This window comes from Mastigoproctus giganteus, chromosome 4 (genome assembly GCF_048544385.1).
Source record: "Mastigoproctus giganteus isolate SK-2022 chromosome 4, ASM4854438v1, whole genome shotgun sequence".
Taxonomy (NCBI): Eukaryota; Metazoa; Arthropoda; class Arachnida; order Uropygi; family Thelyphonidae; genus Mastigoproctus; species Mastigoproctus giganteus.
This window is the reverse complement of record NC_143578.1, coordinates 76686068-76702136: the sequence shown is the minus strand read 5'-3', so window position 1 is coordinate 76702136 and position 16069 is coordinate 76686068. Positions and strand designations below refer to the sequence as shown.

The following is a 16069-nucleotide window of genomic DNA, read 5'->3' as shown; positions in this document are numbered from 1 at the left end:
GTAGTTGATTGGTGGAACAGACTTCCATCTTTTGTTGTGGAAGTTGATAGCCTAAATAAATTTAAGGCTGAGCTGGACAGGTATTTGGAATGAACCGAGGGGTGAAATTGGAGTGTGTTGTTTTGGCTATTGCTGCATAAGCTTTGCTTTCTTGCATCGTATTCCTCTACTAATGCTAAAATTCTAATGTATATACTAACTAGTTGATATTTCTGTTCCCTGACATTTGGGGAGGGGGTTAAAATTTTAAACAGTAAAAAAGATAGCAATCAATAACAAAGAACACAGCCCTTAATTAATACATACTGTAATATGTACCTACTAATTAGTCGATATTTCTGTTCACTGACATTTGGGGAAGGGTTTAAAATTTAAAACAGTTAAAAAGATAGCAATCAATACAAAGAATGGCCCGCACAAATTGCAACTAACACGATATGCGCAAGTCAGAATGGAATAACAAGTTACGAAGCTTAAAGAGAAGATTCTGAAAATTTATTTATGTTTTTTATATGATTGAAGATTTCATGGGAGGAGAAATACATTGAACCATAATACTGTAATGTAAAAACCCACAGAATTCTAGCTGTCGGTATTATCCTAAATTCAATAAGATCAAGTTTACTATCCATTTATAATAGATTGCACTAACAGAAAAGCCCACTAAGCCGGAAACTGCTAATTGTTTTTATTCTTTTATGGTTGGAGACATTCGTAGGGTAATCACGAGTGCTGCGGTCTCCTGTCCCGATTAAATGGCATGTTGTCCCAATTAAGTGGAGAAAACCTGACTATTTTCTTGATTAGGTTCTGTTCTTTAAGATTTGTCCCAAATAAACGGCTGCCCCGATTAACCTGTGGCCCAAATAATCAGAATTCACTGTATATGATATCAAAATTATTTCTTCCATCCAGTTCCTTTGTGACCACATCATAGTGTCCGCTCGATTTAGTCAGGCAAGACTTCCCCTTAACAAACCCATGCTGTGTCTGATGAACAACAATTGCAGTCTTGTCTACGTGATCCTGCATTGCTTCCTTAATCAGTGCCTCCATTAATTTCCCTGAAACAGAAGTTAAACTTACAGGTCTGTAATTACTCAAGTCACTCTTTGATCCATCTTTGTGAATTGAGGACATGTTTGCACATTTCCAGTCCATGGGGACCTTCCCTGAGTCAAAGGAAGCTTTCATAATTATGGTTAAGGATTTGTTTGCTTCCTTTAATATAACTGGATAGATCCCATCCACCCTAGGTGCCTTTCTTATGTTCAATTTCAACAATTTCTCCCCCACTTTACTCTCAGTTATTACAAAATCATTTAACTCCCTGCCAGTTTGATAAACTTCTGGCAGTCACCTCTCCGAATAACTCCTCATGTGCGAATTTAGATGCAAAATACTCATTCAGTTTGTCAGATTCTTCAGTAGGTGTGTCAACAATCGAACCATCGATCTGAATCGGACCAATCTGATTCATCCCCTTCCTTCTATAGTTTAAATAAGTAAAGAAGTCTTTACTGTTTTTCTTTGCATCGTTTGCCAAAGATTAATCTGCCTCTGCTTGGTAACGTCCTTTGTGACTTGATTACAGACTATCCTATATCTACCATAGGCATGTGTGTCTCCTGATAATTTATATGCATCCCATGCATTTTTCTTCTCTGCCACGAGTCTCACTAGGTCAACTGGCATCCATTTAGGCCTAAACCTTGAACAGTATTTCTTAATTGGTATGAAAAGCCTAGTAGCTTCCAAGATTAATTCCTTGAATGTTTTCCATTTAGAATTTGCTATTAGTAACATTATCAGTTGGTCCCACTGTATAGAATTAAAAAAAATCTCTGAGACCACTGTAGTTACCTTTACAAAAGCAAAAAACCCTTCGTTTACCCCGATGGTAGTTAAATCTTTAAGTAAATTCCACATCAGTACACTCTGATCACTGACACCTAGTGGTTCCTTTATTTGCAAATTCTTAGTGCATGAATAATCACTGCTGTTATCCAGGAAACAAACTTTACTGAATAAAACCAGATTCAAAGCTGTGGTTCTCCAGCTTCCAGAAAAGCAGACGAGAAGTAATTCTAGGATGTCTAAGAATTGGGCATACTTGCCTCACACACCTCTTAACAAATGACAGTGCCTTAATGCGCATGTCATGTGCAACTGACTATTCATCATTTATTAGTGGACTGCCGACCGGGCTAGCCAGGTAGGTAAAGTGCCTGCCTGGCAACCCAAAGGTCGTGGGTTCGAACCCTGCCTCGGGCTTGGATCAAAGTACTGTAAAAACCTTGGGAGGTGCACTATGGCCACAGAAGCCAATGCGCCAACAACTACCAAAAAAAAATTAGTGGACTGTCCTCACCTTCTCAATATCCACTCAAACAGCTTTAAATCATGTGTTAATGCATAGTCATCATGCAGATTCTTGGGGATGACCCTAATAAAAGAACTATTTACCTTCCTAAATAACATACCATAAAATATAACAGGTATTACAATAGTTAGTATTTCCTATTAACCATTAGAAAGACACAATATGGCCCTAGCCGCCTATGTGTTGTTAAATCCCAACAAAACAACAACAACAAACAGCTCATCCCACAGTTGCTTGTTCCAGTTTAAGATTCAGTGTCTGGGCAGACCAGTGAAATATTATTATTATTATTAGCTATATGGTGCAAGGAAGCCTGAGGCTTATGCTGCACCAGGCAAAAAAAAAAATTCCCGAGTTACCCTGAGAGAGAGAGAGAGAGAGAGAAGTAGAAGGGAATCACCAAGAAAGAGAAGAATGATGATATCCAGCTCAGGACCCTGGGTGTGCCAAGCCCATACTCACCAGATGTGAGCCCCAGGGGATATGGTAAAGTTACCTTTGTGCCTCTGTAACTATTCCTGAACTTGATCACTGTTGATCCACTGGTATCAGGGGACTAACATGCCACACTATCCCTCCCTACATCATCACATTTTGTCATTGGTCTACATTATTGATACCACCTGGCATTATGGATCCATTGATTCATGCTGCTGCTGTTTTTGTACCATGGTCCTTCTATCAGCATGGAACAGTAGTAACTAGGAATCATAAAATTTAACAGTTTTTTTTTTTTCACATGCCCAATGTCAGTGCTCTTGTGCCTGCAGTTCTCATAGTTTGTTTTTTGGTGAAAAGAGTAGAACTCCATGAGGTCATCTGCTGCCATTCCCATCTTTGTTAGGGCTTGATGCACTGTGCATTCTGATATATCCCTTTTCTAGTTATGGTTATAATCATGAGATTATAATCAAATCAAATGTTTGGTAGTTTAGTGGCTTGCTTCAGTAACCTCTCAGTAGTAACAATTGAGCTGGTAAGAATCAGTGATGTTAATCGAATTTACACTTTTTTAAGTACTGTAGTGTTTTTTTTATCTCATTACAGAAAAATCGAGACATATAATGAAATTTCTTAGTAACTGTCCTTGTTATCGTAAGAGTTGAAATATCATAGAAGATCGCTGAATTTATAAATATTGAAAAAAATCTGTTTTCTGAATAGCAAATATCATTTACACCACTATTATAATTGAGGTTTATTTATTAATCTTTAATGACTTTATTTATGAATTTATTAAAGACTCTAATGACTTTTCATTCATTTATAAATGAATGTAATTATTTATATTTTAAGCTTTTGAGGTTTCCCTCATTTAATTTCAAATGAATTTGATGATTTTTTAATGTATGAATATTTTGATTTTCAGTTATTGAAATCTCTCCGTTGCTGATCATTTGATTATGCTCATAACTACCATTTTCACAGCACTTTGTATTACACCGGCATTCAAATAATTCCTGTTTGTTTCTTTTAATCTTCTGTTTGGTCTCTCACATCACAGCTTTTAGTGTTTTCACCTTATTATTATTATTATTATTAGCCATATGGTGCAAGGAAGCCTGAGGCTTATGCTGCACCAGCCAAAAAAAAATTTCTGAACCACCCAGAGAGAGAGAGAGAGAGAGAGAGAGAGAGAAGTAGAAGGAAATCACCAAGAAAGAGAAGAATGATGATATCCAGCTCAGGATCCTGTGTGTGCCAAGCCCATACTCACCTTGATTAAAATAATAATGAAAAAAATATTAAGAAATCTTTAAAAAACACCTCTTGTAAGGTTTTTGAAGTCTGTAGTATGCTGGACATTTCTTTACTATATACAGTCTATTCTACTATTCTTAATGCTCACAGCAGAAAAACATTTGCCTGTACGATGATTTTCACGGGTATTGCACTATTTCAAATGTGAATGGCCTTGTTAAAAGGCCATGCTTAATCTTCTATTTATTAATTTGTGATTATTTAAATTATGACATTGGTTAGTGTATTTGCATCATTACTACATAGTGATTGAAGTGATCTTACAAAAGTAATACATCTTTTGTTATTTGGATTAATAATGATAAAGGGGAGAATAAAACACTAACTTATATTACACAGTTATCTAGCCATCTGAATAGAAATGACTGAAGCAAGCATGAAACTGAAACAAACACAAAAACAACCAATATGCTGTGAAACAGAAAAGGCTATTATAACTTTATTTTTATGCAAAAGTTTTTGTATATAAAAGACCTTGGATAAATCATGTATTGAAATCATCATTCCACATAAAAATTACTTCAAGAGATTTCTAAAGCTAGACTGAGGATAACACAAATAGCCAACAACAAATGTTAGAAATATTTCGTAGCAGAACTAGTGACATACACCATTGCCAGTGAAACACAGAATTATTGTGTGAAAACAATAAAAAAAAAAAAAAAAACAATTCAAAAGAAAACCCAGTAAAGGGATAGAAAATCTTAGATTTTTATTCAATCAACAATTAAACTGGATTGTAATTTTTAAGGTTGACCTCAGAAATGTAGAGCCACCGCTGCAGTGTTAAAGCTTCCATTTTTTAGTTCTAGTGATTGCTTCCATAGTCACATTTACAATGTGGGCTTTTCCATGATTTATGAATTCCATTCATAATTTTTTACAGTAAACCATTGCTTTCATTGTACTGAGTTTTTTGTTGAAACTATTTCACTAAAACAAGAGACTTACAAAGCACTAATAATAAGTCGGCCGCGGCCTAGATAAATTTTTTGTGGGGAAACTTTTGCTAAAATGGTATCATAATGAGATTTTACTGTATTTGTACCTTCACAACTGGCAGACTATCATGCTGCATTCAGAGTCACTAATTTCTTGTTGTTGGTCCAAAACTGATGGTCTGTTTTCTCTGTGTTGGTACAAAGACATGTAACAGTGTCTTTGTTGAAGCAATCAATTCCTAAGTTGGCAACTCATTGCATATTATAATAAGTAACTGTATTATAAGTTTTATATATTCACAGTAGAACCTCATAAATCCGGAATTGTCAAAAATTAGCAATTTTTGGATATTTCTGTGGGTAGTCAACTTTATATGAGAGGAAATGGGTTACTGGACTTAAAATAGCACCACAGGTGCCAGACTTATGTATTATGTTCCATTAATAATTTCTGAACACCATTTTCTTCTGTTTTGCACATTTCTTAGACTGAACATTATTATTACTATGCATTAAAGTCATATAAAATTATTCATTTAGGGAAACATTCAGTACTAGTTTACAGTACAGTACTTAGTACATTATTATTATTATTAGCTATATGGTGCAAGGAAGCCTGAGGCTTATGCTGCACCAGCCAAAAAAAATTTTCTGAATTACCCTGAGAGAGAGAGTATAGTAAGGAATCACCAAGGAAGAAGAATGATGATATCCAGCTGAGGACCCTGGGTATGCCAAGCCCATACTCACCATATGTGAGCCCCTTAGTTTTTAAGGTGATTCAATTGCTGAAATCACATTGCACCATTTTATACCTCATAAAAAAAAAATGGATAATTGCAAAATCCATACTGGAGATGGGATTTGAACTGCATCCTTTATTTTTTGGGGGCAAGCAAGCTATTCATGACCAATTTGGCAACAAAATTTTCATTTAATGCTATTTCACTGCGAAGATTATAGAGATCAAAGCTGCTATTATTATCTAATTAAAATATTAAAATGATCTCTTTTTCTTTTTAGATTATTTAGTTAGCAAAAAAAAAAAAAAAAAAACAACTATTGCGCAATTGAAACTCTTCCTGAATTTACATTGATAAAATTTAAATTTTGTCCCTGATCATGTGACTGCATTAAATTATGCTATTGGCTCATCTGATCTTGCCAAGAATAGATTGTCATGCCATATATATATATATATATATATGTAGTTATTATAGTAAAAGTATAATATGTACTATATAGATGCTGAATATGTATATAAACATAACAGTATACAGCGGGCCATAAGGCCAAAATAACTCGTAAAGACTAAGATAGCCTGTGTAGGTCTTCAATGCCATACCCTGGAAATAAATATATAATTAGTAATGATATATAAATATATAATACAATAATGATTATGTAGCTAATTATTGATATATAGATACATTTAAAGAAACTTTTTCGAGGGCCAACCCCTTTCAATATATCCCACCAATAATTAACAGAGCTATCTGTTTCTGATTGCTATCTGCCTGTTTAACTAAGTCCAATTTTTAAACTTAAACATAAAGGCTAATTTTGTTATAATTTAAATTTAGCAGCAAACAGGCAAGATAACAGCTAACCCGACAGATAACTTCAAAATGAATATATAGAAAATAGAGGGCCAACCATAATTTTCAATTTCTGTTGTGGTAGTTTTATTTGATTTATATTTATGCAAAAGAAAGCTACTGCTGACATAAGGAGAAAGGAGTAGGGATAAGTATAGCAATAGTACCTCAATTTCCCTCGAATTGCTGTAATAGATCTTGAAGTATGAAAAATTAGGTTATATAGTAAAAGGTGAAAAAAGTAAAGAAAATAGTTTTATATAATTGTACTTAGGATGTATACCGGGAGCGTAACTGCCCGAGCCTTTAGTAAGGGATCCTGGTACGTCTACAAGAGGACACCAGTTGGTGTTTAATAGATAAAAATAATGATGAAATATAGACTCATTATAATAATGCAAATTGAATGAAGCATAGCTTAGCAGAGTGGGTAAGTCCTGTGAGATACAAATATAATGCAGACTGATTCTATACATATAGAAGAAATAAAGAGATGAGGAAACTCAGTTAAGAATAAGTGTTGCAGAAGTGTTGCTAACTAATAATTTAGACTATATTAAATAAAAGGCCAAATATGGAAAATTTACAAGCCAATTATAAACAAATTTACACTAGTTCCCTTGAGCAGTACTAAACCAAATAATGTGAATTATCACTATAATGATACTGAAACTACTGCAGCATAGTCAATTTATAAGTGACTGTTGAGTCCCATCTCATAGAAGATCAGAAGATGACAGTGGCCATAGTATCATACTGCATTTCAAACATTAAAATAAATCACTGATCAAACCACAATTGGCAAAAAATTTATCAGCACCCATGATAAGTAGATTTGCATAATGGCGATTTGTTGTTTGTTAGTCGTTCAATTAATTTCATTTCAGTGTATGTGTGTACACATTTTATGTTTTATGTATATATTTATTATATATATTTTAATTTTTTAGATAAGGAAATAAAAAACCAGCATAGGCATGATTTTACAGATCCTGATGCTGAAGGAAAGGTAATACTTTTTTATTTTAAACACCTTGCAATTTGAAATAATGGCAGAGTTGAAAAAAAAAAAGTTACATGCTTCATTAATGAAAATTTTTGAAATACAGAATTAAGTGTTAACAGTTTGAAGCCCTAACAGCTGATTTGATTATATTATTTCCACAAAACTTTTTACCAACTGTCACTTAATTTATGTGATTTTTTACAAAAAAATTGTGTGAAAATCATCTTTTATTGCATGAAAAGTTTATATTTGGCTCTATTAAAAATTTGTCAAGCCATCCCAAATTCATTACAATCAGACTAACAGGAATCTGTAAATTATCATTTCTATTATTATATCCTTTCCATCTGCATGTAATAGCTTGACTTCCATGGATGGATTTGATAATGTTTTAAGTTTAGCTTTGTTAGAGAGACTTTTTTGAGCTTTCCCCAGTTTCATTAAAATTGGATCAACAGAAATGATCATTATTTTTTCCCCATCCATCAATTTACTGAACTCAGTTCAGTAAATTGATTTTCATGAAATTTTATACACCTGACACAGTGTACTTAATGCTCTCTTGTAAAACCACATGTTAATCAAATGTGTGCTAACTGAACATCAGTTTAAAAGCAAAACTGAACATCAGTTTTTCATTTAAACACACACTCCACCCAATGCTTCCTGTGATCTTTCAACAGAAGAATTATGGCATTTCTCCACTCCTCAAAACCTATATGCTTAAGCTTGCTCCTCTTCTTTGTTGCCTTTTTGTGTTTTCATCTTCTGCTGGGGTTTTCTTTCTGCCTAGAAATTTGCTTATATCCAGCCATTTCATAGTGCAAGTGACAAATCTCTCCCATCCAGTTATCACCCCATTGCACTTACTTCAACTCTTTCCAAAGAAATGGAGTAATACATCAACTGCAAGCATCGACAACTCCCCAATTCATAAAGGGGGGCTAACAGGTTACACGAATAATTACAGACCTGTTAGTTTAACTACTCTTCCAAGGAAAAAAAAGGGAGTCACTGGTAAAAGAAGTAATGCAGGATCATCTAGACAAGGCTGCAATTATAGTTCAAACACAACATGGGTTTCATAGTGATTTCTTGCTTGTACTGAATAAGTGAAAAGAACTTAATTAGTAAGAGAGAGTAAACACAGTAACACATAAAAAACTGACACAAAGTACAGATATTTAGGAGATAACATATATTAAATTTATCAAATACAGAACATACATAGAAGCTTTCAACTACTGTAGGTAGCCTTCTTCAACTAATTGAGCACTGGCAAGTGGTTATTTTTATATGCTGTAGTTGACCTTCAAGTACTTAAGGTCACAGAGGAGGTGAGTGTGGTTTATGGGTAGTTGCGAATGGTGACGCAGGCAAGGAAGAGAGTGGTCAGGAGAGGGGAGAGGGAGAAGCAGGAAGGGAGACAGTTGAGATGGGTGACTACCGTCGTAGGCAGCTGCCGAGCTCATGGACTATGAGAGGCTCAAAGATTAGATGAATGCGGGTGCCACCGTCCCTGTTGATCGTATTCCTGGTGACACTGACACTGGATTCCAGCCAACGGCTGATCCTGAAATTGCAAAGAAAGCCTATGATTTTTGCGTCCTTGGGTATGATGTCATGACTCTCCTGCCAATAGTGAGCAGCTGGCGCTGAATGAGTAAAGTCAGCTTTATTGATGATGGTTTGGTGGTCCCTCAGCTGGTCTTCCAAACGACAGATGCCCTCCCCGATGTAGCTTGTGTCGCAGTCCCGGCATGGTATGCGGTAAATGATCCCACTCTGCTTCAGAGGGGGGGAATCGGTGTTTTCAGAGGGAATATATGGATTGGAGTTTTGTTCTGGGTGTTTGAATGGTGCAGATGTAGCTGTGAAGGATTCTGGTTATACCGTGTGCTAGAGCAGGGTAAAATGGGATGCGGGCGTCTGATGAAGAGTGTCCGATGCTGTGACGGTGTGATGTCTGTAGTTCCCAGTAGTTTAGGGTCTGCCCAGGGTCATTTTCTGGGGTCCAACTTGACCCTATGTATTTCTTCACATGTGCCAGTATCATTGGAGCAATGTCTCCAAGCCCTGTTCATTAGTGAATCGGTGATGCTATGACTTGTGCATTGGAGTGACAGGAATGGTAATTGGTGTATTGTCCAACACGTGGATTTCCGATATATTTGCTGTCACTCCAACATCATAGCATCACCCATTCATTAATGAACAGGGCTTGGAAACATTGCTCCAATGCTACCGGCACACACGAAGAATTACATAGGGTAGAGTTGGAACTCAGTAAATGCAGCTACTCTGAGCAGACCCTCAATTACTGGGAACTACGGACATCACACGGGACACTCTTCATCAGATGCCCGCATCCCATTTTACCCTGCTCTAGCGCATGGTATAACCAGAATCTTTCGCAGCTACAACATCCGCACCATTCAAACACCCAGAAGGAAACTCCAATCCACATATTCCTCTCTGAAAACACCAATTCCTCCTCTGAAGCAGAGTGGGATCATTTACCGCATACCATGCTGGGACTGCGATGCAAGCTATATTGGGGAGGCCATCCATCATTTGGAAGACCAGCTGAAGGACCACCAAACCACCATCAGTAAAGCTGACTTTACCCATTCAGCGCTAGCTGCTCACTATTGGCAGGAGAGTCATGATATCACCCAATGACGCAAAACATAGGCTTCTCTTGCAATTTCAGGATCTGGCGTTGGCTAGAATCAGCACACACCAGTGTCACCAGGAACAGGGACCATGGCACCCGCATTCATCCAATCTTTGAACCTCCCATAGTCCACGAGCTCAGCAGCTGCCTACAACGGTAGTCACCCATCTCAACCGTCTCCCTTCCTGCTTCTCCCTCTTCCCTCCCTCCCCTCTCCTGTCCTCTCTCTTCCTCACCTGCGGGCGCCTCCGTAGCCAGGTGGGCAGGAGCAGCATTGCGTAGCACATGCTTCTTGATTAGACCGGAGTTCAAGCCCATGACCACCAAATACGGAGGATGCGGAAAGGTCAGGGAATGACCACCGCATATCCCCGGAGCAATATGGCCTTAGTTGCTAATGCTCCTAAAAAAAAAAAAAACAAATAACAAAAACCTCACCTGCGTCACCATTTGCAACTACCTGTAAACCACTCTTCCCTCCTCTGTGACCTTGCATACTTATATACTCGAAGGTCAGCTACAGCACATAAAAACAACCGCTTACCAGTGCTCAATTAGTTTAAAAAAGCTATATACAGTAGCAGAAAGCTTCTATGTATGTTCTGTATTTGCTAAATTTAATATATATTATCTCCTAAATATCTATATGTTATCTCCTAATATATGTTATCTCCTAAATATTTGCTAAATTTAATATATGTTATCTCCTCTTGTGTCAGTTTTTTATGTGTTACTGTGTTTACTCTCTCACTTACTAATTAAGTTCTTTTCACTTGGTCGGTCAAGCAAGAAATCACTATACAGCCAAATCCCGACCTCACAGGGTTCTTCAATCACAACATAGGTTTGTTAAGGGGAAATCTTGTTTGCCTAATTTGATTGGTTACTATGATGTGGCCACAAAGGAACTGGATGCTAAAATTAATTTAATATCATATAAGTGGATTTCAAGAAAGTTTTTGATACTGTTGTAAAAGACTGTTATACAAATTGGAGCAGTGCGGCATTAAGTGCAGGTTGCTGCTATGGATAAAGGGATGGTTGAGGTGGGAGAAGATGGAGAATGTTAACCAATGTACATTGCTCTTCATGGACTAATGTTAGTGGAGACTCTTCAAGGTTTTGGTATTGGGCCCATTGTTGTTTTCTATATTTATCAATGATATTGATGAAGACATATCAGGTTTAACATCCAAGTTTGCAGATGACGCGAAGGTGGGCAAGGTGGTTAATGACAGTATACTACTGCAACAGGATCAAAAAAATTAGGCGGGTGGTCTGAGAAATGGCAATTGAAGTTACTCTAGGGTTACTGCATATAGGTAGCAGTAACCCCAGAGTAATGTACCAACTGTGTGGTACTACGCTCAGGATAGCAGAAAATGAAAAAGATCTGGGGGTAATTGTGCAGTCAGATATGAAGTTCTCTGAGCAATGCGAACAGACTGCCAGCTCATGGGGTTTTGTCAATGATATACAGCAATTTTGCTACAGCGACACGAATAAGGAGGTGATTATACCGTTGTATAAGGTAATAGTCAAGCCACATCTTGTGTACTTCATACAGGTCTGGAGGCTTCATTTTAGGAAGGATGTGGAGCTACTAGAACAAGTACAGAGAAGGGCAGCGAGATTGGTGAGTGGTACAAAGGGGTGCTCTTTGTTATGAAAATTGCAGCATCCTGAGACTAGGCACCTATGAGGTGATCAGATTGAGGTGTTTAAAGCTTTGAATGGCTTGAGTAAACTCAATGCTGAAGGAATTCTTTCTCTTTCTCAGACTATGCACATGAGGGGGCATAAATTCAATTTGAGGAAGCATGGTTGCAGAGTAGATGGTCAAAGTTTGCCTTTAGCCAGCAGATGGTTGATTGTTGGAATGAACTTCCATCAGTTGTTGTTGTTGTTTGTGGAAGTTGGTAGTTTAAATAAATGCAAGGAAGAACTAGACAAACTATTGGTGGGAATGAATAGATGGGAGGTGTTTTTTTTTTTTTTTTTTTTTTTTGACTGATGCTGTATAAGCTTGTTTTCTTGCATCATTTGCTGCTGCTAATGCTAACTGCGGAATCTTAAAACTATCTCAAAACCTTCTGTCTGATGAATGATTGCCAATATGAATTCCATTGGCATTGATCCGCTGGTGATACGTTGGCTTATTTTATTCAATTTGGATTAATTTAATGGAAATGTTTGGTGAAACTCGAGCAGTTGCCCTTCTTTTGATTATGTTTTTTGGCATAAAAGTCCTCTAAGCGTCCATCTTGTGTATTGCAAATTGTTTTTGTATTTGAATATCCAGTTACTTTTCTTGTCAACAACTACTCACTCTACATATTTCAAATCTTCCCTACCATGTAATGTAGTTTCCACATCTCGTGTGGTTCCCCTAAAACCTCTTTCAACTTCTATTATCCATTCACAAGAGGGCAGTCAGGTTAATTAATGACTCATCTCTTAAAAAGCCTCGTCACTTTCTGCCCAGTTTCTGCTGCATGTCTTTTTTATAGATACTTCTTTGAGAATTGTACTTCTGAATTGCCATCTGTAGTTTTCCTACTTTACCTTCAAATCAGTCTGAATACATGCTGAAGCAAGTCAGCATCCAATCACAGTGAATGGATGCTGACAGAACTCACCGGATCAAATTTTCCTCTTTCTCATTTATCGCTTCTGCTTGTGTTTTCTGGAACAATCTTCCTTCACGTGCTTTTCTCAAAAATTATGGGAATGTCAACTTCTTGTGTTTTTTCAGCCCTCCAACCATGCACTGTTCTAAGTACTTGTAGGTTCTAATATGTTTCTTGTTTGTGGTTTCCATTAAAAAAAAAAGTTTAACCAATTTTGAAGTGTATCTCTGATAACATGGAGTGCAGAAGACATTAGATCTTAAATTTGGTTTTAAATTTATATTCTCTGAGAAGAAAACAAATTTTGTGTTTTTTAGCCAATTGTTTGTTGTCATCTCCCTGAGGTATATGTGAACTCAATATTGGACCTATCTGAAGAGTCTGGGTTGTGGAAGAATGGCTTGTGATATGAAATCTTTACTGATTTTATTAATAATTTTATAACAGAATTTGGGGAAGGGGTAGTGGTTATTTATAAGGATACTTTTGATTTTTTTCCCTTGAATGTTTATGTGTAGTGGACATTTCACCTCACAGCAAAAAAAATAAAAAAAAATATTCTATGTTCCTTTTTGAGATGAGCACAAAAAAGTACAATATCTATACTTTGCCTTCAGGATTATGGCTATTTTACATTGTGCGATTAATAGATTAACAGCAGCCACAGGCAGAGGTGAAAGTGACTCTTGCACTGCTTCCATTTGAATGTATAACAGCATGAAAAGCAAGCCATCAGAGACTACAAAGGCGCCTCCGTAGCCAGGTGGGAAGGAGAAGCGGTGCGTAGCACACGCTTCTTGATTAGACCGGGGTTCGAGCCCGTCACCACCAAATACGGAGGATGCAGAAAGGTCAGGGAATAACCACCGCACATCCTGGAGCAATATGGCCTTAGTTGCTAATGCTCCTTAAAAAAAAAAAAAAAAAAAACCAAAGAGATTACAAGCCTCATGATGTCTCCATCTGGGTGCCACCATGAAATAAGCAAAATACATGGAGTGTGTTAGGGTTACTAAAAGTCCGTTATGCCTTTGGGGCACTTTCAGGAGGCACTTGTCACAGATGCCTTCCTGAGATATGGTAGTAAATCAGCATTGAAGAATAAGTTATGTTAATTTTATACCAGTGTTGCCAGTAAGTTTCAAACAGCCTCATGAATATGTATCTCATTCTCAAGCATTACAGAACTATGAGCATTTCAAGTTGAGGATTCTCTTCCTTTTTCTTCCACCTCATCTAAACATTGAATCAGTTTATTTTAAATGTTACAACATTCATGAATTAGATTGGATTGAGGAATAACTACCTGCAACTTATTATTACAATTTCTTAAAGAAAAATTTTCTGCACCTGCTAGAAAACATTCCTCTATAGTTCAAATTAAGAATATGGCTTCACTGTTTCATGAACCACTTGTCAATTGACTGTTAACAATACATGAATTGGAATTTGTTTAATTAATGGTGTGGTTATGGTGGTTCACTAGCATTCGAGGATACTGACCATCACATCTTGTGACTTTTTGGAGTGGCACATGTAGAACTTGGTTTGTAATAAAACTTTCTTTTCCATGAATGCTCTTCAGTTTGATTGCCTTTCTATCTGACATATACAAACAAATGTGTAAAAAATCGATTGTATTTCTTTGTTGATTACAGTTATCTTTCAGATTAAAATGTTTCAAGCATGTATTTAAATATTTTTTTTTACTAGGCTGTTCAAACAGGAACTCCAGTTTTTATCCGAGAATTGAGATCAAGGCATTTTACAAGGTTTGTGACTCGTTACTCATTACTTCTTTTAAAAATATTTTTAAATGTATAGATGTAGGTAGGTGTATTTATTGTGACATGATCATCAGTGACTATCTGCTTCTGCAGGTAGCTAATAAGTGGGGGTTTGGAAGAGAAATAAAGATGTGGAGCTGTTTACCACTGAGGAGATCATCCTCCATGACAATATAGTGGCGTCAGTGAGTGGAAGAATTTCTAGAGACCTCTTCATTTGATGCTGTAGTTAGCTGAACTCAGAGAGAGAGAGAGAGAGAGAGAGAGAGAGAGAGAGAGAGAGAGACGAGAGAGAGAGAGAGAGAGAGAGAGAGAGAGAGGTTCCCCCCTGGTGTATTGTTCCCACTTTTTAAGAATGTACAACATGCAGATTGAACTGTCTGTACACACACTTGTATAGACAGTACATGGTGATATAATATAGTCTAAGTCATTGATGCACTTAAAAAAACATAAGAGAAACAACAACTGAAGAGATTACCAAATGGAAAAGCATAATGCAAATTTAATTCACAATAACCTCCAACCAGCTGTGTAAGCCAAGAAAGAAGTAGAACCAAGTTTCAGTTATCCTTTGCAATTCCGAATTATTTTTGATGTCTTTCCCATGCATCTAACACTGTTTAGCAGTATTTCATCCTCATTTGGATGTTCTGTTGTAGTCAGATCTTGATCTACATAAACATAACCATAACCATCCATTATTTCATTTTTGATGTTTCCCGACGATTCTAATAATGTCCAAAAGTTTTTCAGTTGTGAAAGGGGCAGTTCATCTTGTCCATCCAGTTGTTGTTCGATTTCTGTATTCAATGCAAATCCAGCTTTTGAAAAACAATTTTGAATAGTGTATTCAGTGACATTTGTCCAAACTTTTGTCAGTTCAGAGATGCAATCTCTATGGTTAATTGCAACGTCCAAGTTTCTATTTTCTGATAACGCATTGACAGTCTTCATTATTATTCTCTTTTGATAATGAAATTTAAAATTTTTAATAATGCCTTGGTCCATTGGCTGGAGTTTTGATGTTACGTTTGGTGGTGAAAACAACAACTTCACACTTAAGTTTGGCAGAAATACTGGCAAGATGTGCCAGACAGTTGTCAGTTACCAACATGATTTTCCTTTTTTCTTTTGTTATGTGCTTGTCTAGTTTTAATATCCTTTCTTCAAAAATATCACTTGTCATCCATGCTTGTTTATTAAAGGTGTAGTCAACTTCCAAAGATTTTGTGCCTCTAAAACATCTTGGGTTTTATGATTTTCTGATGACTAAAAGTCCTAAT

General features: G+C 36.5%; 1 protein-coding gene across 1 annotated transcript in view; it reads left to right on the top strand.

Annotated features, from left to right (window-relative positions):
• The window catches only part of LOC150086849 (histone lysine demethylase PHF8-like), a 445826-nt gene that overhangs the window by 12829 nt on the left and 416928 nt on the right, over positions 1-16069 (top strand). The window contains exons 3-4 of the mRNA XM_090371623.1: positions 7634-7692; positions 14710-14768. Of these exons, the coding sequence (XP_090227749.1) occupies positions 7634-7692; positions 14710-14768 (118 nt within the window). The remainder of the gene's footprint in view (positions 1-7633; positions 7693-14709; positions 14769-16069) is intronic.